Here is a 27,407-nt window from a genome sequence, read left to right on the forward strand (position 1 = left end):
ATAAAACAAAAGTAGTGGTGAGCGCTAAATCCGACCTCTGTATTCAATATAAGGTATAAATTTTCCCGAAACTAGAGATTTGGATTTGTGGTTAATTGATTACATCCTTGTTTCCCCATCCTGGTGTGGCGCCGTTGCAACAAACTGGCAGATGTTATTTGCATAAGTTTGCAGGTTTGTTATTCATTAGAAGTCTGAGCACCCGTCCGTCATTTTTTTCAAGCCGAACTAAACCGCAATAGTCTTTCGATCGGTCCGTAATTTTACTTTTTTACTTTGTCCGTAAACGTCATCGGTCCGCCATTCCGTCATGCAGCAGAAACTAACAAAGGCCCAACAGATGACAAATCCATCCATTATCTGAACCGCTCGGATTAAAATGGTAAACGGGGTGTACTATTTACATATTGTTTTCAACTCAGAGCCTTACAAGCAATGAAACTCTCATACCTTTCACATAGCCTTCACTTATGTGCCACCCCCATGATAAGAAATCTCCTTGGGCCCCTTCGGTGGCTTGCGTGCCTGCTGAGGACGTCACGCTTTAATTACGTATTTCTCAAATAGATTTCTTTGCTTTTTGTTTTGTTATTTTGTTTTATATTTGGTAGATATTCAAGAATGGTGTTTTGTTTATTCATTGCACCATTACAGCTGGTTCTAAGTTTTTTTTTTGTAGGGTGTGCAAATGTAAATAAAGATGAAAAAAAAAAAGGTAGAAAACCAAAACACAACAATGGCATAATGGCAAAAGTTGGGATAAAACTGCAGAAACCCATTGGGGTTATTTTGATTATGATAAGTCTTGGACAAAACCAAATGCACTCTCACGGAGACATGTCTCATGCGTTGTGGAGTCCCATCTCGCTCACTCAATATGTAATGATTTAAATTTGACGTCTGTATAGTGACTTAACAAGACTGCACACTTGTTTAATTGCCAGGTTTTTAAAATAAAAAAAGAATAGACTGTGATAAAAAATGTCCCCCAGTTTTCCACCATTAACAACCACAATAAAATTTCCCTTACACGTGGGAAATGTGTTATCAGGTGAAGAACCAGACGTGAACCTTTTGGTCATATTTCGTAAAGGTATGTCGGGGACAAACAACAATGTTCCTCACTAAAGAACACCATACCTGGAGCATGGTGGTGGCAGCATCATGCTTTGGGCCTGTTTTTCTTTTGCTGAAACTGGAACCAATTAGAAACCAGGCTAAATACCTGTAACAAATATGAACCTGCTAATATTAATGACTGACATTCTGTCACGTAAATACTAAAGCTAATACTATTAACATAATACAATCCTTCATACCCAATTATAAGATTGTGTGCACAGTCGTTAATTTGTTCTTACTCCATCCTCAAAGTTTTCCTTTTTTTCATTTGAGTTGTACGGATTACATGTCACGTTAATAGTGGAGTAACTTTGAAATTTAATTTGGTGTAATTTTTAATGTCACGAAAATAGAATTGCAACAGGGGTGCATAAACTATAACTGCTAAGTTTAGCAAGATCGACAGTAGGTTGTGTTTCATTTGTATTTTGACTTTAGAAGCAGCATTAATGCACTGCACTTTCCTTGGACTTAAAAAAATTAAATGTTTTATTTGTTAATGGTTACTCAACATAATTGTTAGTAAAGTAATAACATTTTCAAATGTTATCTTTCAGATTTTTAATGAGCATTACTTGTTACCTTACAAAACAAATCGCACCAGACAAATACACATTACAAAAAACTGCAACTAATAAAAACTATAAGCAAACTGAGCATTTTCCCAAAAACTAAAGCTAATAAAAACCAAGAAATCTATTCCAAAAACGAATTAAAACTGAATTAGAAATAAAAAGTCAAAACAAAATAACCAAACAAAGAATTAAAAATCCCAAACTAAAATAACCCGGCTTAAAACATTGTGAGCACACATGGTCAATCAGCATTCAGTTGCCCTGGCACAGCTCTCCTCTCTTCTCAGACAGTGGGGGGAAAAAAAAAAAAAAAGCAAAACGCCAGAGGACCTCTTCGTAGACATGCTGTTGATTGTCTGGCCCAGACTGAAGTGTAAAACTTGTTTGGGTTTGAAATATTTTTGCCCTGGAGCTTTTTGGCCACCTTGCATCATGTTCAGATTGGAACCTGATATATTTCATTTGTTTGACAGGTGCTATCAGTGATTTCAACAAACAGTGAAATTGAGTTCTGTGTTCCAAAAATTGTGATAATTTACAGCGAATAACGATGAGTTAACAATGACCTTATTTCAAGGTGCCTGATACAAATACTCATCCTTTAGAAAAGTTGCATTTAATTGGGTTGTTTTGGGGGGGGGTGAATTGGCCCAGTTACCCCCCCCCCAAAAAAAAAAACTGAACTGTGCTAGATGTCACTGGCATTGGGCTTATCTTGGAAATGACTTTTAAAAAAAAAATCACAAAACCAGCATATTTGTTCAACCATTAACATTACATCAGAAAATAGAGCAAGACATTTTCAACACTTAAGATAGATAATTTGTAAAAAAAAAAAATAAAAAAATAACACCTATAAGTGTGCACTGACCAAGAGCATAGATTTTTGGTAAAGAAAAATTTTTTTTTCCATATTGCGACATGTATGAGTGTTAGGGCGATATGCAAAAAAATGTACAATCAGGAAGGAGGAACACTTTCACAGCATTGTACATATAGGAACTCTGCCTCCAAAAAAATTTAACTGACAGAAGCCTTTTTTGGGGAAACAAGAACCAAGAAGAGTCCAGTTGCCTCAAATCAACCTTTGCGCTCTACAATCCCCTGGATGGCCGACATTTTATACAGGCAACATTTTATCAAGTTAATTTTTAATCAAAAAAGTTTTGCAGAACTCAAAGATGCTCGTCATCAGATTCTTGGCATGTTTTCAGGTGGCACTCCTGGACCTCCAGCTCCTCAGCACTCACCATAGCCGGGTTGATGGCAGCATAGCGTGATCCATGGAACTGACGCAAATGAATCTGTAGGGCAAGGAATAAGCAGCAATATGATTTGTATTAAAATAATGATACAGAACAAACAAGCTATGAGGATTAAATTACAGTGAAACCCCGCTACTTCGCGGTTCACCTTTCGCGGGTTCAGTGCTTCGCAGGTCTAAAAAATTGTAGTTTCGCCGAGCGGCACGACGGGGCGCTGGAGCGGTTAGACGGCCGGCGTGGGCGAAGAGGAGAGTGGACGAAGAAGAGCACGTTCCCCCGGGCACGACGTTTCGCGCGGTTCGGACCGTACCAGAGCTCCGGAGGAGGCCGGCGTGCGTGCGTGCGTGGCAATTACGCCGAAGAGGAGCACCTTCCCCGGGCACGGGCAGTGCCAAACGGCCCCTAAGTTTAACCGAATGGAAGCTCCGGAGTAGGAGGGCGGGCGTGCGTCACAGTTAAGCCGAATAGGAGCACCTTACGAGCGGGGCGAAATGAAACCGAGTTCAACCGAACGGAGACACGCTCCGGAGGAGGCCGGCCGGCGTGCTTGCGTGGCAATTACGCCGAAGAGGAGCACCTTCCGCCCGGGGCACGAGCGGTGTCAAGCGGCCCCTAAGTTTAACCGAATGGAAGCTCCGGGGGAGGAGGGCGGGCGTGTGTCACAGTTAAGCCGAATAGGAGCACCTTCCGCCCGGGGCACGAGCGGCGCGAAATGAAACCGAGTTCAACCGAACGGAGACACGCTTCGGGAGAGCAGGTCCGGCGTGCGTGACAATTAAGCCGAAGAGGAGCACCTCTTCCGCCCGGGCACGAGCGGAGCGCGAGGCTGTCAGTTATGAATGAATGAATAAATAAATGAAGAATGCCACCTTTCATTTCACAGGGCACACCGAACGGCGTACTAGCAGGTAAAAGTCGAAGTAATTAAATAAATACAAAAAGAAGTAATTGAATAAATACAAAAATAATGGCTGGGGAATAAATAAGTTTTAATAATAATTTGTTGTTTTTTGTTATAACATGAATTTCACTCTCTCTTTCTCTACCCGTATTCTATATGGTGTACTGTATACTGGGGGTATACTGTATAGGTTTTTTTTTAAGCATTTTTGAAGAGGCGCCGCGGATTTTCAGTTTTCGCGGGTGGTCTCAGTCCCCATTCATTAACCGCGATAACCGGGGTTTCACTGTAAATGTTTTCTGACCACTATGAACAGCAATGTAATTTTGCCATGGAGTGGAAATACAGTGGATTTTTGGTAAACAATTGAAGGTAGAATCCATATACACGAACATTCTTTCCCATTTAGTGCAAAGCCAATCTCTTTCAATTTTCTAGAAATTTGGCCCAAAAACATTCAGGGCAACATGTGAAGTATATTCAAGTAAAGTCAAGTGGAGTGGCCCAGTCAGTCTCCAAAGCTCAACCCAAAAGATATCAGCTCAAGATTTGTGTCTCTAAGCAGAAGCCAAAAAAATGGAATGATTTAAAGAGTTTCTGGAAAGAGGAGTGGGAGAAAATCCTTCCTGAGCTTTTTGCAAACCTGGTGGACTACCAATACAAGAAATCATGTGCTTTCCAAGGTTTTCTACCCAAACATTTCATTTGGGGGTCCAAGATTTATTTTATGCAGTAAAAATGCACATTATGAAATTCCAATTTCTTAAGAAGTGAGTAAACCCAATTCTTGTTTTCCTGACTGTGTAGTTTCCACAATTACAATTTTCAATCTGGGGGCAAACAATGGTGGTTCGGGTTTGACTGACACCCCTGTTTTACAGATTTTCTCTGCAAAAAGGAAGGGGAATTTTAAAAAAAACAACAAAAAAACAGGCAATCACAACAAACTTATAAGTAACTATGCAAGGATTCATTTCACTCCCCCTTACCTGTATGTAGAGGTTTACATCGGCACTTCGGCATAGGTAAGGGAAATTTCCACCAGTTTTCAGATGAGCTCGTTTGGCATTTGGAAACAATTTATACATCTCTTCCTTTGCTTCTATAGACAGTGCACTCTGATCAAAAACCTAAGTAGTGTAAAAACAAACACCGTGGCTTATCAGAGTGACTATATAAATGACTATATTGTATTATACAATATTGACATGAATTCCCACTTACATCTATAATAGTCACAGCAACATCCTTTATTTTGTGTGGCTCCACATAAGAGTTCTGACAGTTTAGCGTTAACCGGGATGCCAGATCTCTCTGGTTGAGGCTTTCCAGCTACAGCACATGAAATATCAATTATTTCCACTGAGGAACAGAAGAGCACAAATTATCCTTACCCTATCAACCATGAAGTCAATTGCACTGGCCATTTCTGGGTCGACAGGTCCTTTAGCAAAGTTTCCTAGAACAATCTTCTTCAACATGAAAGCTGGCATCAACCAAAAACTAAGCAAAGATAATCAAATTAATTTGTTTTAAGGGCATACTCGCACCAGGCCATTCGATCCGTGCCGGACTTGGCCAATATTCTCCCTCTCTCCTGTCCACGATGTTCCTAGGGGTTTTGACACGTTGTCCTGTACGGAAGTGTGGAGCTGCCAATGTGGAGTAAAAATACTTTTGACTGTTCAAATATACTCGCAAATATGTTTGATTGTACTTGGAGGCTAAATGCTACAAATGTAGTGAATGGACTGGCGCATGCACAACCCCGTGTCATTATTGGAAACAGTGCTGAATGGAAAAAAATACCAATATGTTAGATAGTGAAGTAATTAACCATCGTTTATTCGTATTTTTATGGATTTATCGTCTGCTATGCATTTTTTTGTTTCCCATAATGCCACGGGGTATTTATTTCAGCATGCATATACACCGTGGCACTTTGGGGAAAAAAGGAACGTAACAATGTAAATCATGCACTGCAGACATAATAAAAAAAACAATTACGAATGAACAATAATTATTTACTTAATTTTCAAACATATTGAAAATCTTTACAGTTTTTTTTTCTCCGTGGTATCTGTACAGTTTGTCCGTGAGGGTGGAGTTTGCACCGAGTTAGTGACGTATAAAATTGATCTGCTAAAATAGCCTGTTTGATAGTCCTGTTTGAGCTATGTTGATTCAAACAGCCATAGGCAAAGGAAGCATTGGTTGTTTTTTTTTCACAACTTTTGGGACTTAGTCAGGCGGAGGAAATGCACATTTATGATGAACAAAAAAAGACCATCATGTCAGGGCCGCTTTAAATAAAGGGAATGTGCCTTAAATTACACACTGACATGTCTTTTTATGATGAAAACAAAACAAAAAATAAAATCTAAATGTTTTTCTTCATTTATTTTACAAAACACTTCTGCTCATTAAATGATTTTAAGAAAATATTTGGCTCAAAATGTCTATCAGCATATGTTGTTATTTAATACACTGTGCCACCATAAAATAAGAATAGATCCTGCCTTATTGTGATCTTAAATCCTATATGGCCATATTGGACATTTTATTTATCGCAAAACTATTTTATAAAAGAAAAGGCAAAGTTTTACTAATCTTTTGTTTATTTTTCCTGATCTGAAAATGATCCTATCTGTTACTCAAAATCCATGATTCGAGCTGGACCGCGACCTATATGGTTCGTTGGACCACTACATTATATACTCTTTATTAAGCTGTATAATTAGCATTACAGCAATTTTTGACACAACCACATTGCGCGCAGGTACAATTGCAGTCGTGGCTCACCACTACCAACAATACTTGAGTTTGAGAAATGAGCACTCAACACAAGCCAGACTTTAAATATCACGTGGGATCAAATATTGCACGGATTGCCCAGTGAGAGTATGCCCTTATTCATATGTTAGAGTATCAAACAGCACAAATATTGAGGGAAAACCTGTTAGCTGTCCATGTCTGGTTGAAGATGGAGGTATCACTGAATGAATTACACAGTATCAAAGAATGCACCCGAGGGGATTTGCACGTGAACTCTGCAAACTTCTGGGCCAGGAAGCCACCCAAGGATGCGCCAAAAAGATGAACCTTAACAATGTCAAGACAAGATTATCATTAGAAAGTGTATTTATATGTCTATAATAAAATAAATATATTTATTAGGGCTGGGCGATATGGCTGAAAAGTATATTGCGATGATATAGGGAATTCGTATTGGTCAATATCAATCTATATTAAAGGTTTCCTTTTTTTTTTTTTTTTTTTTTACATTGAACCCACGGAAAAAAGTATGTAATTTTATTTTACAATATTTTCACTGGCCAGTGAAACAAAGTACATTTTTTAAAAATTTGTTTTTATTTATGTGTGTATGTTTTAAGTGTTTCCACATTACAGTCATCCCATTAACATGAAAATTAAAAACAAATATGAAAAAATTGGAAATGCCCGATTTTAAAAGGACAGCAACGACAAAACTTATTCAGACTTAAAGAAGTCAACCCAACGATAAAAAAGTCAAATAAACTGGTCAATATATTAAACTCCTTTCATATCAGTCAAGGTTGATAATTATGGATTTATTTATTTATTTATTTTTACCTTTAACTGTTTTATATAAATTGTAATGCAGTTTCATCTCCACCGATGCATTCATGCTTATTTGCATTCGATGCTACCTCAAAACAATACATTGGCCTTCATTCAATGTACATAAAGAGTAGTCAACTAATACTCTCTAGCAGTGCATGCATTTGCGATAACGAACCACCTTAGGACTACTTTTTAGCTGACTCGCTATTGCCAAAGACCATTCATATTTTACTGCCTTATTTTAACTTGAGAGTGGGATGCTGAGCATCTGACATGGCTAACACTGGCACATGGCGATTAGAGAGCTCCTTTACTTGTACATAACGTCTCCATGCTGAGGTGTTTAATTGGGTTAATAGGCATAATATCATCATCCTATTGTACCAAGTCGACTGGTCAATTATTTAAAGATAAAAGAAAAAGATGTCCTTTCATAGTCCCACAATGGGGAAATTTGAGGTGTTACAGCAGCAAATATATAGATCACACAGAGGCAGCAGCGTAATGTAGCCGTTAATGTATAACATTCGCAGCAGACATTCATAAAAAGCATGCAAATATACACAGTTTAAACGTATATACACAGATCCCCAAGTATATACACACTTACATCCCACAACATATACAAGTGTAAGGAAACACTCCTAATGCCCGTCCATGGTACAGAGGGGAAATGAATAAAAACACTGCAATGAGAAAAGATACTGAATGATTGAAAATACTGCAATGATAAAAGTACTGCAATGGTAAGTGTTAGGTTGAATATATAAGTTATCCCATATTTTACTCTATTAGTATTACAAAAGAATTGTTCCACAGTGTGTGACCTATGTTTGACCATATGGATGAGAAGACTTCAAGAGAAGCGGATGCCTGAAGACTGGATTCAATAGCTGCAACATCAAAGGAGGTGTGCCCGAGACACACCTCTGAAACAAAAGGACTGTGACTTTAGTGCGAGAGCACGAAAAGGCGTATCTGCCTTGTTAATCAGTTAACGACTGCCAGTGATGTCTGTTTTGCCTCTCGTGTCTGAAATGTTTACGGTTCCGGCGCCGCGCGAGTGGCTGCCTGTTTACAGCAGCGTGGCTCACTATTGAGCCTTTTTCGTGTGTTTTTTCCCTTTACCCTGTTTTATTTTATTTTTACCTCATCTCAGCAATGGACATACAACTTGCGGTGGTTTTACTGCTGTTGGGGGCTGTTTTTTGCGCGATCGTGTCCGGAGATGAAACTCGGAGCTACGGATCGATCGTGTACTCAAGAGATCAGCTGTTAGCACTCCGTGCTAACCCCGCGTCGGCTCCCGGAGCGAGACCCGATATCCCCCGCGAGCTGAGGAGGAAGAGATGTCGTGCGGGGGCTAAACGCCAGGCAAGGAGGAGACGATACAACCCCGTCCTCCCGTCCGTTATTATGGGGAATGTTAGATCCCTCCCCAATAAAATGGACGAGCTAACAGCGCTAACTCGGCACGAGAGGATTGTCCGGGAGGCTAGTTGCTGGTGTTCACGGAGTCGTGGCTAACAGAGCTAACGCCGGACGCCGTCGTGGAATTGGACGGCTTCCAAATACTACGCGCGGACAGGACACTGGAGAGCGGTAAGAGGAAAGGGGGAGGGCTGGCTGTGTTTGTTAATGATAGATGGTGTAACCCTGGGCACATAACTGTTAAGGATCAACTTTGCAGTCGGGACATTGAGCTGATAGCTGTTAGCATGCGCCCGTTCTATTTACCGCAAGAGTTCAGTCATGTGATCGCGGTGGCGGCGTACGTGCCACCCTCTGCTAACAGTGAGACAGCCTGTGACGTACTGACTGCAGCTGTGAGCAGGCTACAAACACAGCACCCAAATGCCCTGCTCCTTATCTCTGGTGACTTCAATCATGCTTCTCCTTCCTCCTCTCTGCCTTCATTCACACAATATGTAACCTGCCACACCAGAGACAATAAAATATTGGACCTTTTCTATGCCAACACCAAGGAGGCGTACACATCATTGCCCCTCCCCCCGCTGGGCAAAGCTGACCACAACTTGGTTGCTCTCCTGCCTGTGTACAAACCTCTGGTCCGCAGGCAGCCAGCTGTGACACGCACAGTTCAGCGATGGTCCAGAGAAGCCGAGGAGGCCTTAAAGGACTGTTTCAACACAACTGTGTGGGAGGTATTCAGCGAAGCGCACGGTGAGGACATTAATGGTCTAACAGACACAATTACAGACTATATTAACTTCTGCATGGAGAACACCATTCCCACCAGGACGGTAAGATGTTTCTCCAACAACAAACCCTGGATCACACCGGACATTAAAGCTCTCCTGAAGGAGAAAAAGAGGGCTTTTGTGTCAGGCGACAAGGACGAGCTGAAGAGAGTGCAGCGTCAGCTGAGAAGGAGGATCCGAGAGGGGAAAAAGTCCTACAGGATGCGGATGGAGGAACAACTGCAGCGGAACAATGCCAGGGATGTCTGGAGGGGCCTGAAGACCATCTCAGGCCACGGACAACCAGGTAAGACCCAGAAGGTGGTGGGCTTCAGTGGGCAAATGAGTTGAACCTATTTTTCAATAGGTTTGATCAAATGCCTGACCCCGCTCAGGCTCCCCTGCTGCAGCCCCCACCAACCCCTCCTGCCACTGCGAACGAGACCCTCTCGCCCCCTCTCTCTCCCCTGTCTCTCTCCACAGGCTCCAGTTCCCAGCCTCATCAGACAACCACCACTTCCTCCTGCTCAGCCTTGTTCCTCACAACATCTCAGGTGAAGAACTAGCTGAGGAAGATGAAGGCGAGGAAGGCAGCAGGCCCAGATGGGATGAGCTCCCAGCTCCTCAAATCCTGCGCAGACCAGCTGTGTGGAATCGTCCAGCACATGTTCAACCTGAGCCTGAAGCTGGGCAGAGTCCCCCAGCTGTGGAAAACATCCTGCCTGGTTTCGGTTCCAAAGACACCCCATCCGAAGGAGCTCAACAACTTCAGACCAGTGGCGCTGACGTCTCATCTGATGAAGACCCTGGAGAGACTGGTCCTCGTCCATCTGCGCCCCCTGGTCAGCTCCTCAATGGACCCACTCCAGTTCACATACCAGCCTGGCATCAGTGTGGATGATGCAATCATCTACCTGCTCCACACTTCACTCTCCCACCTGGAGAAGGCGGGGGGCACGGTGAGGATCATGTTCTTTGATTTCTCAAGTGCTTTCAACACCATCCAGCCCGCCTTATTGGGAGACAAGCTGGAGCAGGCGGGAGTGGCCAACCACCTCATCACATGGATCCACGACTACCTCACAAACCGGCCACAGTACGTGAGGACACGGGACTGTGTGTCTGACGTGCTCCTCTGCAGCACGGGAGCGCCGCAGGGAACTGTTCTGGCTCCCTTCCTGTTCACCCTCTACACCTCGGACTACAAATACAGTTCCACAACCTGTCACCTGCAGAAGTTCTCTGAGGACTCTGCGATTGTCGGCCTCATCACTGACGGTGACAATCGGGAGAACAGAGGGGTTACGCAGGGGTTCGTGGACTGGTGTCAGCAGAACCGCCTCCAAATCAACGCTGTGAAATCCAAAGAGCTGGTGGTGGATTTCCGCAAGCGTCGGCACTCTCCACCTGCACCAGTGAATATCCAGGAAACAGACGTTGAGAGGGTCTCAACTTACAAGTACCTGGGTGTTCATCTGAACAATAAACTGGACTGGAGCGACAACACAGACGCTCTCTATAGGAAGGGTCAGAGCAGACTATTCCTACTCAGGAGGCTGAGGTCCTTTGGCGTTCGGGGAACACTCCTCAGGAACTTCTATGACTCGGTGGTTTCCTCAGTCATCTTCTATGGAGTGGTCTCCTGGGCAGGAGGCATCTCGGGCTCAAAAAGAGACTGGACAAACTAGTGAGGAGGTCCAGCTCTGTCCTGGGCTGCTCCCTGGACTCTGTGGACTCAGTGGGAGGCAGGAGGATGACGGCAAAACTGTCATCAATGCTGGACAACCCAGCCCACCCACTCAATGACATTCTGAGAACACTCCACAGCTCCTTCAGTGATAGACTGTTACACCCTCGCTGTACCAAAGAGAGATTTCGCCGCTCCTTCCTGCCAACTGCTGTCAGACTTTTTAACAAGAACATTGGGTCAGGCCTACAAACGGGAGGGCATTAGTGCAATAGTGCAGTCCTAGGATGCAATATATACTACTACTGTACTTTCAGCCAATGGTGTACTTAAATATTGACCAATGAAGTATTTTGTTTACCATTACAGTATTCTTATAACAGTACTTCTATCACTGCAGTATTTCTACCATTGCAGGACGTTCACTATTACAGTACTTTTATCATTGCAGTATTTCCTATCGTTGCTGTACTTTTACTATTACAGTACTTTTACCATTGCAGTACTTTCATCATTGCAGTATTTTTCTATTGTTGCAGTCCTTTTACTATTACAGTACTTTTACCATTGCAGTATATTTTATCATTGCAGTACTTTTTACCATTACAGTACTTTTATCATTGCAGTATTTTCTATCATGCAGTACTTTTCTATCATTTCAGTACTCTTACCATTACAGTACTTTTATCATTGCAATATTTTTATCATTGCAGTATTTTCAATCATTCAGTAGTTTTTATCATTACAGCGTTTCCCCCTCTGTATCATGGACAGGCATTAGGAGTGTTTCCTTACACTTAGATACGTTTACACTGTGTATATTTGCATGCTTTTTATGAATGTCTGCTGCTAATGTTAGACATTAACGGCTACATTACGCCGCCGACTCTGTGTGATCTATATCTTTGCTGCTGTAACACCTCAAATTTCCCCATTGTGGGACTAATAAAGGACATCTTATCTTATGTTCCTGCTGGTGCTCCCCCCTTCATTCTTTAGTGCAAATACATTGTATTGTTAGTGGCTTCCTATTAAAACGGAGGGCTCGGCGGAGTGTGCTCGAGAACGAAGTTGGAGATGTAACTGAGCACACCTCCGTTCGTTCTCCTCACGAGTAAAAGTTCAACTCTTGTCTTCCTTTCATTCATTCATTTTGCCTATGTTCAGTGAATGCTTGGGTGATTGAACCTGACAGTAAGAGTACTGAAATGATAGAAAATACTGCAATGATACAAGTACTGTAATAGTAAAAGTATTGCAATGATAGAAAATACTGCAATGATAAAATATACTGCAAAGATAAAATATACTGCAATGATAAAAGTACTGTAGTGGTAAAAGTACTACAAGGATAAAAAAAAAATACTGCAATGATAAAAGTACTGTAATAGTGAAAGTACTACAATGATAGAAATACAGCAGTGATAAAAGTACTGTAATAAGAATACTGTAATGGTAAACCAAATTCAGCATTGGTCATTATTTAAGTACAGCATTGGATAAAGCCCAGTAGTAGTTTGTATTGCATTCTAGGACTGCACAATTGCACTAATGCCCGCCCGTTTGTAGGCCTGACATAATGTTCTTGTTAAAAAGTCTGACAGCAGCCGGCAGGAAGGAGCGGCAAAATCTCTTTCGTACAGCGAGGGTGTAACATTCCATGACTGAAGGAGCTGTGGAGTGTTCTAAGAGTGTCATTGAGTGGGTGGGCTGGGTTGTCCAGCATTGATGACAGTTTTTGCTGTCATCCTCCTGCCCCCCCACTGAGTTCACTCCTCTGTAGAAATGCCCTGACACGCTGGGCCATGTTTTCTTCCATAAACACTACTCTGTGAGTGACGTAGTCTCTTCCTTATGCGGATCACTGGGGACGCATTTGCAAAGTTGAACTTTTAATGTAATGTGAACGCTTACACACAAAGCTTTTTCACATGATGATCCCATTTTTTAGCAGTGTTGGTCAGTACAGTACCTTATTTGTTGTTTTAATCCATTTTATTAATATGAAGTAGAAAATGTGTATTTGGATATTTACAGAGATGGGCACCTGACCCTTTTTTTGCCGGTCAAATGCAATAAGGTTCATGACAATACCCAAATTGTTGGTTCGTGAAATGCTTAACAGGCGAAAAAGAAATGTAAAACAATAAAAGCTTACTTTATCCAACTGCAGATGATCGAGAAGCTTCCTAAATCCATCACAGAACTCCATGAGATCCCAGTACACTGGATACTGAAGCTAGAACGAACAAAGTATTCGTAGCATCTTCAAAAATAATCTATCAGAAGAGAGGCAATCTGAACCTGGGCTATCAAAGGCACAATGCTACAATTAACATCTATATGACAGAGAAAGAACCATTCATCATTCTTTGAATCATTCGGGTTCAAGCAGAGTATTGATATGTGCACCCACTGACGGGTGAAAAGAGAAAAAAACGGCAACTCCCAGCATGTGCCGACAGTAGTGTGAGCCCTATGCTTTTACATGTGTGTTTGGCACCAATTTCCGTTGAACTCACAGATATGACTCTGTAGCCCCAGCCTGTCAAAGCCAACATCTGTTGGAAGAACACGTCGGCAGTTCCACTGACAGGCGGAAGGAACATGATGGGGCACCTGATGCTCTTCGGGCCTGCATCATACAAGGACCACACTTTGCTGTCGTCATCATCAACAATAATCTAGAAAGGGAAAATGCAGAAATTGAAATAAATAATATTGTGCTTGAACGTGTTAAACAATTATAAATCCGAAAATGCAGAAAATTTGAACAAATTCGAAATAAAAATATTGTGCTTGAATGTGTTAAACAATTATAAATCCATGTTCACCATTTGATTTCAAGGAAACTTGCTGTGCTTGTTGATGGTATTGGCTATGGGTGGGGGAAGAAGAAAAAAAAAAAAAAAAAAAATCGATATTGCAATAAATTGTTACCAACTCTGTCGCAATAAATAACCGATAGCCTGGCGGCAATATTGATATTTCAAAACAACGCACATAATGGATTTATCTCGTCATCACCGTCCGTATTTAATCTCTCCTATCCTGTCTGTGGGAGCGCTAATGCCGCAAACGGTTCTAAAATTGCCGGGATCAGCGGCCGGTGAAGAGTGTAAAGAATTCACAATTGAAAAAGAACTAATGCAAGAATGGCGGAAAACCCAGAAAAACAAATTAGGTTTCAAGAGTTTCCACTCGAAAGTGTGGAGACACTTCACTTTTTATGAGACCGGTGACGGGAGAACACTGGATAAAGAGTATGCAATCTGCAAGAACTGCTTTGCAAAGGTAAACTATAACATCAACAGTACGAATCTGCAAAGCCACCTCGTTCGCTATCACGGTTACTACTCGCAGGTGATAAAAAAAGGCGAACCAAGACAGCCGACAATCACTACTGCTTTTAAAGCAAAGTTTCCCTTTGGCGTGCTCTTACGTCTGAGCATGTTGTTCAGTTAGTGTTCCTCAAGAAGAATATGCCTTGATGTTTCCACTGCGCAGGTTAACGTAAAGCACTTTAATGACAGTTGATAATGACATTTCAGGTTCAGAAAGCAGTGCAATGTATTTGTTTACATAAAACATGTTATTGTGTGTGCACTTTAATTCGTCCAGCCGTGGCTACAGTGTTAAGACTCAGCGGCAGTGAGGTACTTTGCAAATGCACCTCTCTTTGTACTTTGTTCACGTATTGGCATTGAAATTTTTTTTTGGATGTTTTAATTTTTATGGCCATTTTTTACTTTTTTAGTCACATATCTCATGATATATTGTTGAAGAGATTTCTAATGATATATTGAATATCGTAGACATTGTGTATTGTGAGATTATCATTATCGTGGGCCACATATCGTCACAGTATCGAATCGTGAGTTACTCGTATCGTCCCACCCCTAGTGTTGGCACAACACTAAAATTATCATTTTAGTTCAATCGGAGGAGGGTTTTGTTGGCAACGACCCTCCAAATTGTAAGGAGTTCGGCAAAATGGGGCATGAGCACCTTCCTTTGAACGTGTATATTTCAAGAACTGCTGGTCAATATCCCCCCAAAAAATGGGCATCGTTGGAAAGTGAATTCAACAAGAAATCCAAACCTGCAAACATTTAGATGATTGGTGCATATTTTAGTAACTTTACATTTTGACCTAGAATTTGACTGAGGATCACCTGACCTTTCCAGAATTTTTCATGAAATTTAATCTCTCACATGTTTTCTTAAACAGTGGTCCCCAACAACCAACCACTTTGGACCAGGCCATGGCGGGACGCACAGATGAAAGAATAAAAAAAAAAAACTTTTAGTTGACACATGTCAAGATGCTAATTGTCTCCGTCGCATACCCCTACTATTAAACCCACAAGCTTGTGAAATGAGTAAAAACCATACCACGTAAGAAACCTGCACTGGACAATATGCATCAGCAACCTCTTCCACCAGTGCCAGTCTGCAAAAGTTATAGAGGTGTATGAACCGGTTCGCGGGAGAAAAAAGGTTGGGGACCACTGTTCTAAAACACAAGTTTCAGAGGTGTATTATTTTTTTTTAGTTGCAATAAGAAGTGAAAGTATACATACCTCAAATATTTATTGAATATTCATTGCAAATCTGAGGGTATTGATACATTGACTCCTATTGCTGTTAAACACAATTACATCTTTGAACCTTTTAAATGTTTTAGACAACATACTTCATTAAAAAAAATGTTCAGTTCTCTTGAGCCACAAGATCAAGATCGGGGCAGCGTGGCTCAGTGGTAAAGGGGTCGTTTCCCAACCTATTGTGGGTTCAACCCCCGGCCGGCCATTGTGACCATGGCGAAGTATTCTTGAGCAAAACACTGAACCTCCAGTTGCTCCTAATGTCATGTCATCAGTCGGTAGATGAGGCAATAGTGTGAAGCGCTTCGAGTACCATAGGTAGGAATGCGCTATACAAGTGACAGCCCAACATAAATTTCATGGGCAAATTATTGGTCAAGATGTAAAGTTACTAAAATTTGCATCAATCTTCTACCCACTTGGAGATTTGGATTCCATCTTGAATTCCCTTTCCAATAATACCCATTCTGCGTAGACTGACCCAGTAGATCCTGAGATATAAGAGGTCGAGTGAAGGAAGCCATGCCCCTTTTTGCAGAAACAATTAAAATTCAGTGGGTCATGGCTCCTTGCCCCGATTGACCTAAAATTGGTGATTTAGTACTGTACCATAAATATCAACAAGTCTCATGAAAATCAAAATCAGTTTGGTTTAACGCACTGGGAGATACGTCATGAAATGACCCTGAGACGTTATTGTGCAGACATGACATAATCACTGTTGAGCAAAGAAAACATTCTGCAATCATGCTGGTGCAATTGTACCAGTAACCAGTAAAGCACAGAACAGGAAAAATGATTGCATAACATTTGTGTGAGACAGTACACTGATGAAGAAGTGTTTATAAATATTTTGAAAGCATTAATCTTATATTGACAGGAGGGCTTGGCTGGGCGAACGCCGATACCGCCCTCATTTTATGGTATTGGTACTCACGGAGGCTGAAAATACTAGCTACCCACACAAACAAAAAATAATTTAATAAATTTATATATAAAAAAATGTATGTTTTTTTTTTTTAAAAACGGACATTGAACAAGTCCTGCGCAACATCTAATGTGTAACATCTAAATAAACATAGATACATTCAATAGAACCTCCCGTGACCCTAGTGAGGAGAAGCGGTACAGATAATGGATGGATAGAATAAGAACAGCATGTTAGAATGAAGAAGACCTTCCTATAATGAATGAGAGCAGTTAGAAAATAAAAAGACACCAGCTTGCAGCATTACTGTTCCTGCGTGACTTCCTGAATACGGTACAATTTTATTTGTACAGCACATTTCACAACAGACGGCGCTGTAACGAAGCATGAATAACAGAAGGTAGAACATTGTACCTCCTATCGACTGTTTGTGTTTATGGTATTTCACATTACGCTTACATAATTGTGGCATAAATCTAACGCCATGGGCGACACCGGACGAGGCTCTCGGTGTGATGGGGCGTTCTCATTGTCAGAACGGGACATTCCCATTAAAAAACGGGAACGCCCATTTGTGGCTGAAGCTGGACCCGATTGAAACAGGCGGACCCAGCTCTAAAGTGGCTAAATATGCCAACTTCCAGAAATTCATTTCCTTAACAATTTGTTAATTTTCCCATTTTTAAAATTCCGTTAAAGCAGGACTGCGCCTCAGAATGTTTTAATGCATATTTAATATTAATGCTTCAAAAAAAACAATCTCTGACAGAATTATTTACTTAACAGTGACCTCTGCATATGCCTGCGCGCACACACATTTAAAAAAAAAAATGCAGAGCCTATTTGAGTCACTCACCACAGATACACTTAACACCAGCTAGGGCTGTTATTCCCACAAGTTAGGGCTGGGTGATATGACCTCAAATCAATATCGTGAGAAATTGAGCAATTTCACCTCAATAACGATAAATGCACGATAAATTCCCTCCCGTGGACTAAATTCAAAATAAATGCAGGAAATGCATATTGACTGTTTTTTTTATTGACCAACTGGTACATACTACTTTCAATGAAAAATAAAAGTACAAAAATCATTTGTGTAAACATTCCAAATAGCTTGCTTTGCATGACTTGAAGAATGTCACAAAGAAAAAGGGTAACTCTTGCAAAATCTTTTTCAAGATGCTGTCATGATATAAATAATGCCAAATTAAAAAAAATGCTAAATAAAATGAAAAAAATGTCAATGGAATGCCAATGCCAAATAAACAAGTGTGCATCATCAGGAAAATGTGCCGTCTAGAGTACTCTGGTGCGCAGTCGCCACTTGTCGTCTTTGTAATGCACAGTCAGGCTCAATCAGGGATCCATGTTGCGACCTGACCACAAGTCGGATGTAGATGCAAAATGCTTGACATGTCTAAGCTCCCGGCCCGATGTAGTCCATATCGGGAAATACGGCTTTCATGAAGCGTTTAAATCCTGTGCGCGCCACTGTAACTAGAGGAGCTAAATCTTTAGCTATGTGCTAGGCTATCGCATCCACCTCTGAGACGTTCTCTCGTATGGTGTCGCCTCCGTTAATGGGCTGTTGTCACTTGTCGAACCTTGCTTCTCACTTTGAACTTTCAGCACAGCATGGTTGTGTTGTGGGTGGTGAAAAAGCTTCTGGATTTGAATCGCCAGCTTCAACCGCGACGTCTGTTTTCTTTCTCAATCAGACGGGTTGAGTCACGTGACTAGAGGCGCTGTAGTCGTCTTAAAGGGGCATGAACATTGCCACAGACAGAAAAGGCTTTTCTTTTTTTTTTTTAAACACCGAATTTACCGTCATGGGCAAAATGATTTCGATCATTGTAATAAATTTTGGTAACGGTAAATTTTCGGTTTATCGCCCAGCTCTACCACAAGTATTAATGACGTATGACTAGGGATATAACGATTCACTCAAAGCCCCGATTCGATTTGATTTTCAGTTCCCGATTTCGATTCGATATTTTATTCAATTATTTTTTGGGGAATTGCTGCCACGCTTGCCTGTGCGCTCGTGTGATGCTTCAGCAATCCACAAACGAAATACGTATTTATGTTTAGCACAAGCGTCTAAATGTTACGAGCATTTTAAAAGGAACCAAAGACTATAAACTATGCCGAGTTGCACTAATATTATGAAACTACCTGTGAATACTAAAAGAAATACTTGACCCGATATTTCACGTTTCTTCAGCACCAATACATATTCTTTAATATAGAAGAGACTGAAATCATATGAATAAAATTGAGGAAATGCAACATGCCAAAAAAAACTAAAATCATAACTTGAATTGATTTTTTTTATTTTGTTTTTATTTAACTTGAATACAAAACATTTTGTATCTAGTATGCATAATATCATCTACACATTCAAAATGTCCCTAAAAAATAAGAGAGAGAGCGAAAGAGAGAGAGGGAGGAGAGAGAAATCATGAGCGTAATGCATTTCATAAAACTTGGGAAAACAATGCTCTGGAAAACACAATTGTTAACCCATTTTTTCCAATATTTTTTTAGCACTGTAAATTAGTATATTCTAAGGACCTAGGTATGTTACGTCATGTTTTATTGTTGGGTGTTGCCATCAAAGGCTTATGGCAAATGCGTCATGAGGTGCTTTGAGTCGTGAAATTTTCGACTCCATAAACCCAACACACGGTGCGCGGTCGCAAGTTAGCGCTTGTGTTTTTGGTGTTCCGATGTCAATCACGCGTAAATAAAAACGTTTTGGTTTTCTAATACACGACAAACGCCGCCACAATCCCCAGGAGACGCTAAATTATGTTAGCGTACCACTATAGGACATCGCGAGCAGCGTTCCAACAGACACACACGATAGCCTATGTGTGCTAACTACAGATGGCTATGTCAGAAATTATGTTATTGTAAATTAAATCGGGCGTCTGTCGCAACGTTTTTCCTTTATGAATGCTCGTTTATCACTGCTGTGTTGCTCTGAAAAGGAAGTTTAAATTGTATTAAGCAGCGTAGGTGTGCAGTTTGAACAGACATGAGACAATGGTGTTGCAAATTATTTTTATATCGATGCATATTTTGAGCAGATTATATCGATATTAAATCGATTTTCGATGAATCTTTAAATCCCTACGTGTGACAAGTATGACAGTAACGACACCATCTTTGCGATCCATCCATCTATTTTCTGCACTTCAACAATTTTGTAAACGTGCAACAATTCTTGTCGTTTGTTGTCGTCTGCGGAAGATTGGACAACTGGTGATGAAAAGTTAACTTTGTGCTGCAGTTAGCCTCAAATAAAGTCGCATTGAAACATTGAGAATCTGAGGAGGTAGCCAAGTTAATTGATTAATAAAAGGCAACAGACCCAAAATTAGCAATTCCCCACTAGTTCTTGTTCCAAATCACTCGCAGAGGCTGGACAGATACTGCTTTCATAGCTTGCGTAGCTCCGTAGTCCCGCTTTCGTTTACACGTGACCTCCGCCACTTGAAGAGTCTGCCAGACCACGATTTTAATGTCTAACAGCAAAAGTATAACTATTGTTAAAAAAGAAAAGGCACGGCCATTTGTCCTCACGCTCATGCCCCCCAGGCAGCCAGCCACCTGAAGCCTTCAACCCGGAGGCGGGCCCACGACCGTCATGCTGGCAGACCACTGAGGCGAGCCTGTGCTAGAAATTTGATTGAAGTTGATTGACAGCAGCGCGTGCGCACGGGAATTTTTTTACCCCCTTTTACCATAAACTTCAATATTCTTTAAAAATAAGGTGACTCCCAGACCGTCTTCACTAGCTCCTTGATAGGAGTGGTTGTTTTGATCATGTGGGCTATGCACACTTGCTCTCAAAGCTGCTCGATACAAGACTGCTCGTCTATGTCTAATATTGGAGTATATGTAGTCCGATAAAAATATTGGGTTTTTTTTTTTTTGGGGGGGGGGGGGGGGTTTCTGGTATTGGAACCCACTCCTCTAACTCTAAGCATTAATAATAACCTTATAAACATACTGTACATAACATATTTACAGACACTGTATCCTTTTGGGAGAGGATTGGCATGGATGTTGTTTATTTAGAAAAAGCTCTGTCAGCCATGCATGTCATTTGCTTGCTAGTGATAGAACGGTCACAAGAGGTCGCCAGTGAACCCAGTTATATTGGGATAAATATAATTATCGGAACATACAATTACCTGAATCAAGATACACATATATCCATATCAGACACACATCTACTTAACTCCACATGTATTACTGGTAATATTTGGAACTTCCGCTGTGACACTTGCTTAGCGAGGCAGCCTAAGCCCTCGTCTCATAGCACAGCCTACTGGGGGCCAGGTTGCTAAGTGTACGCCATGCGCACGCACATAAAAAAAAACAAAATAAAATAACATTTATAAAATCAAATTAAAATCTTGCAAAAACAAAAGGCCTTGCATGCCCTCACTACCCGAGCACGAGATAACTGCGGCATAGAGGTGATTAGATATGACTAAAGCACGCCCACAGAAACAAACTCAACAAATCATACCCAGGACTGTTATCTTGTGCCCATCGCATGTTTGAGGATTGCCCTCATTAGCCATCTCTGGGCAAACGCTAGAAGACATCCTCGTCGCCAAACTGGACATTCTCGGCCTCCCTGCCCTCACACGCATCTGGATTAAGGACTCTCTGACCAACAGACCCCAGACTGTGTTGCTCGGCCCCTACACGTCCTCCACCCGCATGCTGAGCACCGGTTTTCCTCAAGGATGCGTGCTGAGCCCTCTCCTGTACGCCCTCTACACCTACGACTGCAGCCCGGCCCACGGCAACAACACCATCGTCAAGTTTGCTGACGACACGACAGTGGTCGGTGTGATCTCGGAAGGTGACGAGACAGCCTACAGAGAAGAGGTAAAGAGACTGACAGCTTGGTGCAAGGACAACAGACTGCACCTTAACACTGCAAAAACAAAGGAGATTGTCGTCGACTTCAGGAGGAACAAGACGGTGCCGCCCCCCCTCTGCATTGAAGGCGTGTGTGTGGAGAGGGTCCACACGTTCAAGTTCCTGGGAGTACAGATCTCCGATGACCTGTCTTGGACTCTCGGACAGAGTGAGGCTCCAGAGGACAGTCAAAACAGCGCAAAGGATTATTGGCTGCCCTCTCCCCCCACTGTCGGACATCTACACCGCCCGGTGCCTCAGAAGGGCTCTCAACATCGTCAATGACAATACCCACCCAAACTCACACCTGTTCGACCTGTTGCCCTCTGGCAGGCGCTACAGATGCATCAAATCAAGGACCAATAGACTGAGAAACAGTTTCTTTCCGAGAGCCATCTCCATACTGAACTCTCACACACACACACGAGACCACCCTAACCTCGCAAAACAGCATTGTGATGTGTTTCTATATGCCCTATTCAGTACTGAATTCCATTGCACTGTCTTCTTTATTTATCTAATTTATATATTTGTCTGTATTATTGTTGTATTGCACTGGAGAGGGGAGCCCTCTAATCTCGTTGCACACTTGAGTACAATGACAATAAAGGGATTTCTATCTTCTATCTAACACCACAGCAGTGGTAAAGAAGGTCCACCAGCGTCTGCACTTCCTGAGAGTCCTCAACCTGGACAGGAAGCTGCTGCTAGCCTTCTACCACTCGTCCATCGAGAGCCTGTTGACGTACTGTGTCTCCACCTGGTACAGCGGCTGCACTGAGGCGGACAGAGTGAGGCTCCAGAGGACAGTCAAAACAGCGCAAAGGATTATTGGCTGCCCTCTCCCCTCACTGTCGGACATCTACACCGCCCGGTGCCTCAGAAGGGCTCTCAACATCGTCAAAGACAATACCCACCCAAACTCACACCTGTTCGACCTGTTGCCCTCTGGCAGTCGCTACAGATGCATCAAATCGAGGACCAATAGACTGAGAAACAGTTTCTTTCCGAGAGCCATCTCCATTCTGAACTCTCACACACACACGAGAACACCCTTACCTTGCAGAACAGCATCGTGATGTGTTTTTATATACCCTATTCAGTACTAAATTCCATTGCACTCTCTTATTTATTTATCTAATTTATATATTTGTCTGTATTATTGTTGTATTGCACTGGAGAGGGGAGCCCTCTAATCTCGTTGCACACTTGAGTACAATGACAATAAAGGGATTTCTAATTTAAAAAAAAAAAATCTAATTTAAAGTCAAACAATTTAGCTGGACTATCCCACATTTTTGTCAGCTCAGCTTTACTTAGGGTTTCCCTCATTACGCAAAATAACTGACTTGCTTAGTAGGCAAAGTTATGGTTATGAGATTAAACAGCATAAAAAAAAAAAAAAAACTTCCCCAGCAACAGCAAATGTTGGGTTACTAAATAAATGCATAAGAATTTTGAACACAGTTCATACTTACTCTTTTCAGGGGAACTGTGCTTCTGAACCAGTTATAGTCTGGAGAATCTTTGATTTCCTCCATCTGTTGAATACATTCAGAAGGAAGAAATGAAAACTTGAAAACTACCAATTGCAAAACTTAAAGGAAATTGACAATTAAAGAACTCTCCCGCAATGTTTGTTATGAGCAACTGAGCAGGCCTGTTCAATAAAAAGGAGCACATCCATAGCAAAGAGTGGATTTCCTTCTTCATTCATCCATCCATTATCTGAACCGCTTATCCTCACAAGAGTCGTGGGCAACTTTCCCTCTAAGCTGCGCGCGTGAGCAATTGCGCACTGCGCTCACCCTCTCGGTGGACATGATGACGCTGGCCCGCACGACACACACACACACACACACACACACACACATTACATTTCTACATGCATTCCTTCACTTCCACCACAGTTAAATCTACATACAGGACAACACACTATTCCCACTTTCCTTACAATTTCAGTAGTGCGACTGAGGATGCACACTCAGTTGTTCTACTATCGTTTGAAGCACATAGACTCACGCACCCTCACCACTGACGTGCTGCTGCAGACAAAACACAGACGGCTCTATTCAGTAAGTTGGCATCGTTTCCGAGCCCCTTAAAAAAGGCTGTTTCGCGTGTTTCAGAGGTCAGGTTCAGAACTTGGTTGTTGTTTTGTGTTTTATTAGATGGCATGATTTGTTATTGATTGTTATTGATATTGTTATATGAGTGGATAATGTGGGACCATATTGAAACCGATTCTATTCACACAGAATAAATTATGCTTAAAAATATGATTTATTTATTTATTTTTTTTTTTTTAAGTAGGGCTGATTTTATAACAAATTTCTATTCAATTATTTTTTTTCCCTATTTTCATATGTAGACGGCTTGAATGTTTTTGTCACATCTACATCATATAGCAGTTGTGGTACTGGTTTGGCCGCCATGTGCATGTCTGATGTTGCACAGTGTTGTCCAAGGGATGCTCAGGGAGTTTGTTTGAATGCTCAGACGCTTGGAAAATTAGAGGGAACATTGGCAGAGGGTGCACTACAGCCTATATCTGCTGTCTTGGCCAGTAGTCAGGGTCCACTCTCAACTGGTTGCCAGCCAATTGCAGGGCACACATAGACGACCAAGCATTCACTCGCATGCGCACGCACACAAATGCACGCACGCGCACGCACGCACGCACACAAAAAATTTAGAGTGTTCAATTAATCTACCATGCATGTTTTGGTAATGTGGAAGGAAAATGTAGTATTAGGAGAACACACAAGCAGACATGTGTGGAACATGCAAACTCCACACAGGAAAGGCATTTGTTTTTTCGAATGAATCATAGCATTTTTAAATGGTAATGGCTTAGCGATATGGTGCATTATTTCTTGTTGGTATAATAATTGCATCCCAAATAAAATATATAATTGTTTGTGTGGGTTTAAGCAGACTGTTGTGTTTATTCTTGTGATCTATATGAAGATCAGACTACATTTTATGATCAATTTATGCAGAAATGTAAAAAATTACAAGGATTTCACACAATTTTCCATCCATTAGCCGAACTTCCCAACCCTCCACACTCAATGTATAACATACATTAATACGTAGTAGTGATGAGTCGTATACATTGACACGTTGGCACATGCATCGAGTTAATACAGTGGTTCTCAATTATTTCCTGTCACGCCCCCCCCCCTACCAAGAAGAAAACAATTCACGCCCCCCCACCACAATTTTTTTTTACATTCTGTACTAATGTACATGTTCTTTGTATATTAATGTTAGATTGTCAATAAAATATCCCTTAACAAAGCTAAATTGATAAAAGAATATATCATTTTGAGAACGACGATTGTGAGGATCTCTAAACTCAGTCCTCTGTGGTGCAAATATTGACGAGATAAATATTTACTATACGTTTTTGTTTTGTTTTTTTAACTTAACATGAACAAACCAAACAGACATATTAATATGTACATAATATAGAAAAGACAAAAAGAGCCATGGGGTTTTAAACAAAAATTCTATATAAATAACATAACGCAACAGTTTTAATATGTTCACTCTAAATTTTTTATGTTTACAATACGTTTGACGTTGAACCTCTTCGTTGTGATGACGTCAGCCATTTCCGAGTTCCAGCCTGAGAGCGTCTGCTAAATTGCTCACGTAGCCGTCGTCTTATTTTATGTTTCGATACTTAATGGTTGCAATACAACATTCCTGTTCATAGCAGCTGGCTCTCCGCCCAAATGCGGTTCGAGTCAGATTTCTTTTAAAAGTCGAGCGTCCTTCGAAGCAATTCATTTTAGCGATTAGCGCGCTTAGCGCCTCCTTGCTAGGCTCCTCGTTTAGAACGCTACTTGTTTGCGGAGTCGTTTAGTTGCCATCACGTAGCTTGTTGCTTTTGCTTTGCGCGGACTTATATATAGTTCAAATAAAGTCCGTTTTGCTGCGGCGCAAGATAGCTTGGCGCGGGGCATTTAAGGAGCGGCGAAAGAAATCACTTTCGGGTCAATGAGCGACAGGGCGCCGCTTTTTTTAATCAGTACTGAGTGACAGGGCGACGCTTTTTTTTTTTTAATCAGTACTGCGTGACAGGGTGACACTTTTTTTAAAAACCAGTACTGCGTGCACTAGGGGCACAAACAGCTTTGACGAGCTCAAACTCGCGTTGTCTGAGATCGCCTTTTTCGGTCCCAAAACCAATTAAAAAAAAAACATGTTCCCCAGGGTCCCACGCGCCCCGCTCAGCATCGCACCGCACCCCCGCTATTTGAGAATCACTGAGTTAATAAGAGCAAACCCTCCATGTCGGTGCGCATATCGCTTGGAGATAAAGTCACGTGATCGATAAAGCTGCTGTATCGCTCAATTACTACCTGCTCCTGAGGTGCCAAACTTAAGGAATACATATATATATATTTTTTTTTTTTTTTTTAAATATGGTCTGGACTGGTCCAGAACAGGAATTTTTTTAATGCGGGAGTTGGATGGGGAATGGATATTTCAAAGATATTTTAAATATATTAAAATACAATTAATACAAAATAACATTTAACGCAAACATAACAACATTGTATATAGGTTTCCTGCAATGAAATTATATAAGACCCAGCAGGTGTTCGATTGAGCAACAGAGTGACACATTACCGACGTAATGCAAACAGTATCAACATAGTTTGCCTAAACTGCTACAATGCTGCACAAATTCTCGTCTAACCATTACTACTGCTCAGCATATATTTACCAGATCACATTGACTGGATTTATTGTGTTAAGTTGAAGAATGTCAACGTGGTCCCAAGACCTAAATTTCTTCTGCATGCAACCCCTGTGGAAAAAGTTTAAAAATCTCGACCAATAATTAGTGAAATACAACAAATATAAAAGTGAGCACAATCAGCCATACCTGTAATGTGTATTTACTTTTTGTTAATTATTTACTTAATTTGTTGAATGTGGTAAATATGACATGCTATCTGCTGATAATCGAGCTCATGATCTAATTGTGTTCCAGCTCAACAATAATATAGCCTCCATTAAAAATCATAATGTAATTTCTTAACCTAGTGCTCTACGTATGATTTGGCGAGTGTTACAAAAATTACGCGACTCATTCACGTCATGTATTTTGCTAGCTTACGGTATGACTAGACCAACATTACATTAATTACGGCTTTCACTTGTGACATCATACATCAAATTACAAGGCTATAGACCGCACGCATGAAATTTACCGTTTGGTTGCGGGTGTTTGCTAACGGGTCCATTTCAAACAGTTTAGTCGCCCACTTCATCACATGACTTAAATTTGCCAGCTTCCGCCATTTCTTCGCCCTCCGCCTCCTCCAGCTTCTTCTTCTGGTTTTTATGTTGGTTGGCAGACAAAGTGCATGACCGCCACCTACTGGTATAAATTGCAAACAAACCAAGACTCTCGCCCACGACCAAAAAAAAAGAAAGATAAAGAGAGAGGGGGTAAAAAAAACTCGTCTAATATTCCCTGCTGCACTATTTCACCCTGCTCCTTTACAAATTCATGTGTGTCTACCACTTCCATTCTCACTCGTTTGA

General features: G+C 41.3%; 1 protein-coding gene across 2 annotated transcripts; it reads right to left on the reverse strand.

Annotated features, from left to right (window-relative positions):
• Positions 1–1,668: 1,668 nt before the first annotated feature.
• On the reverse strand, positions 1,669–27,204 carry spg21 (SPG21 abhydrolase domain containing, maspardin). Of its 2 annotated transcripts, XM_088296834.1 has the most exons (9): positions 27,071–27,118; positions 23,318–23,380; positions 13,880–14,041; positions 13,516–13,596; positions 6,820–6,965; positions 5,258–5,366; positions 5,088–5,195; positions 4,853–4,993; positions 1,669–3,001 (listed from the first exon to the last, which is right to left on the reverse strand). In XM_088296834.1, exons 1-9 carry the CDS (start codon positions 27,101–27,103, stop codon positions 2,873–2,875), a joined length of 972 nt encoding a protein of 323 aa, XP_088152960.1. In that variant the 5' UTR covers positions 27,104–27,118; the 3' UTR covers positions 1,669–2,872. The 2 variants fall into 2 exon arrangements, with proteins under 2 accessions (XP_088152960.1, XP_088152961.1); XM_088296835.1 differs by lacking the exon at positions 13,516–13,596 and having other exon boundaries at positions 27,071–27,204.
• Positions 27,205–27,407: the final 203 nt, after the last annotated feature.

This window comes from Idiotropiscis lumnitzeri, chromosome 5 (genome assembly GCF_059441095.1).
Source record: "Idiotropiscis lumnitzeri isolate Australia: NSW breed Sydney's pygmy pipehorse chromosome 5, RoL_Ilum_1.0, whole genome shotgun sequence".
In the NCBI taxonomy this organism is placed as follows: domain Eukaryota; kingdom Metazoa; phylum Chordata; class Actinopteri; order Syngnathiformes; family Syngnathidae; genus Idiotropiscis; species Idiotropiscis lumnitzeri.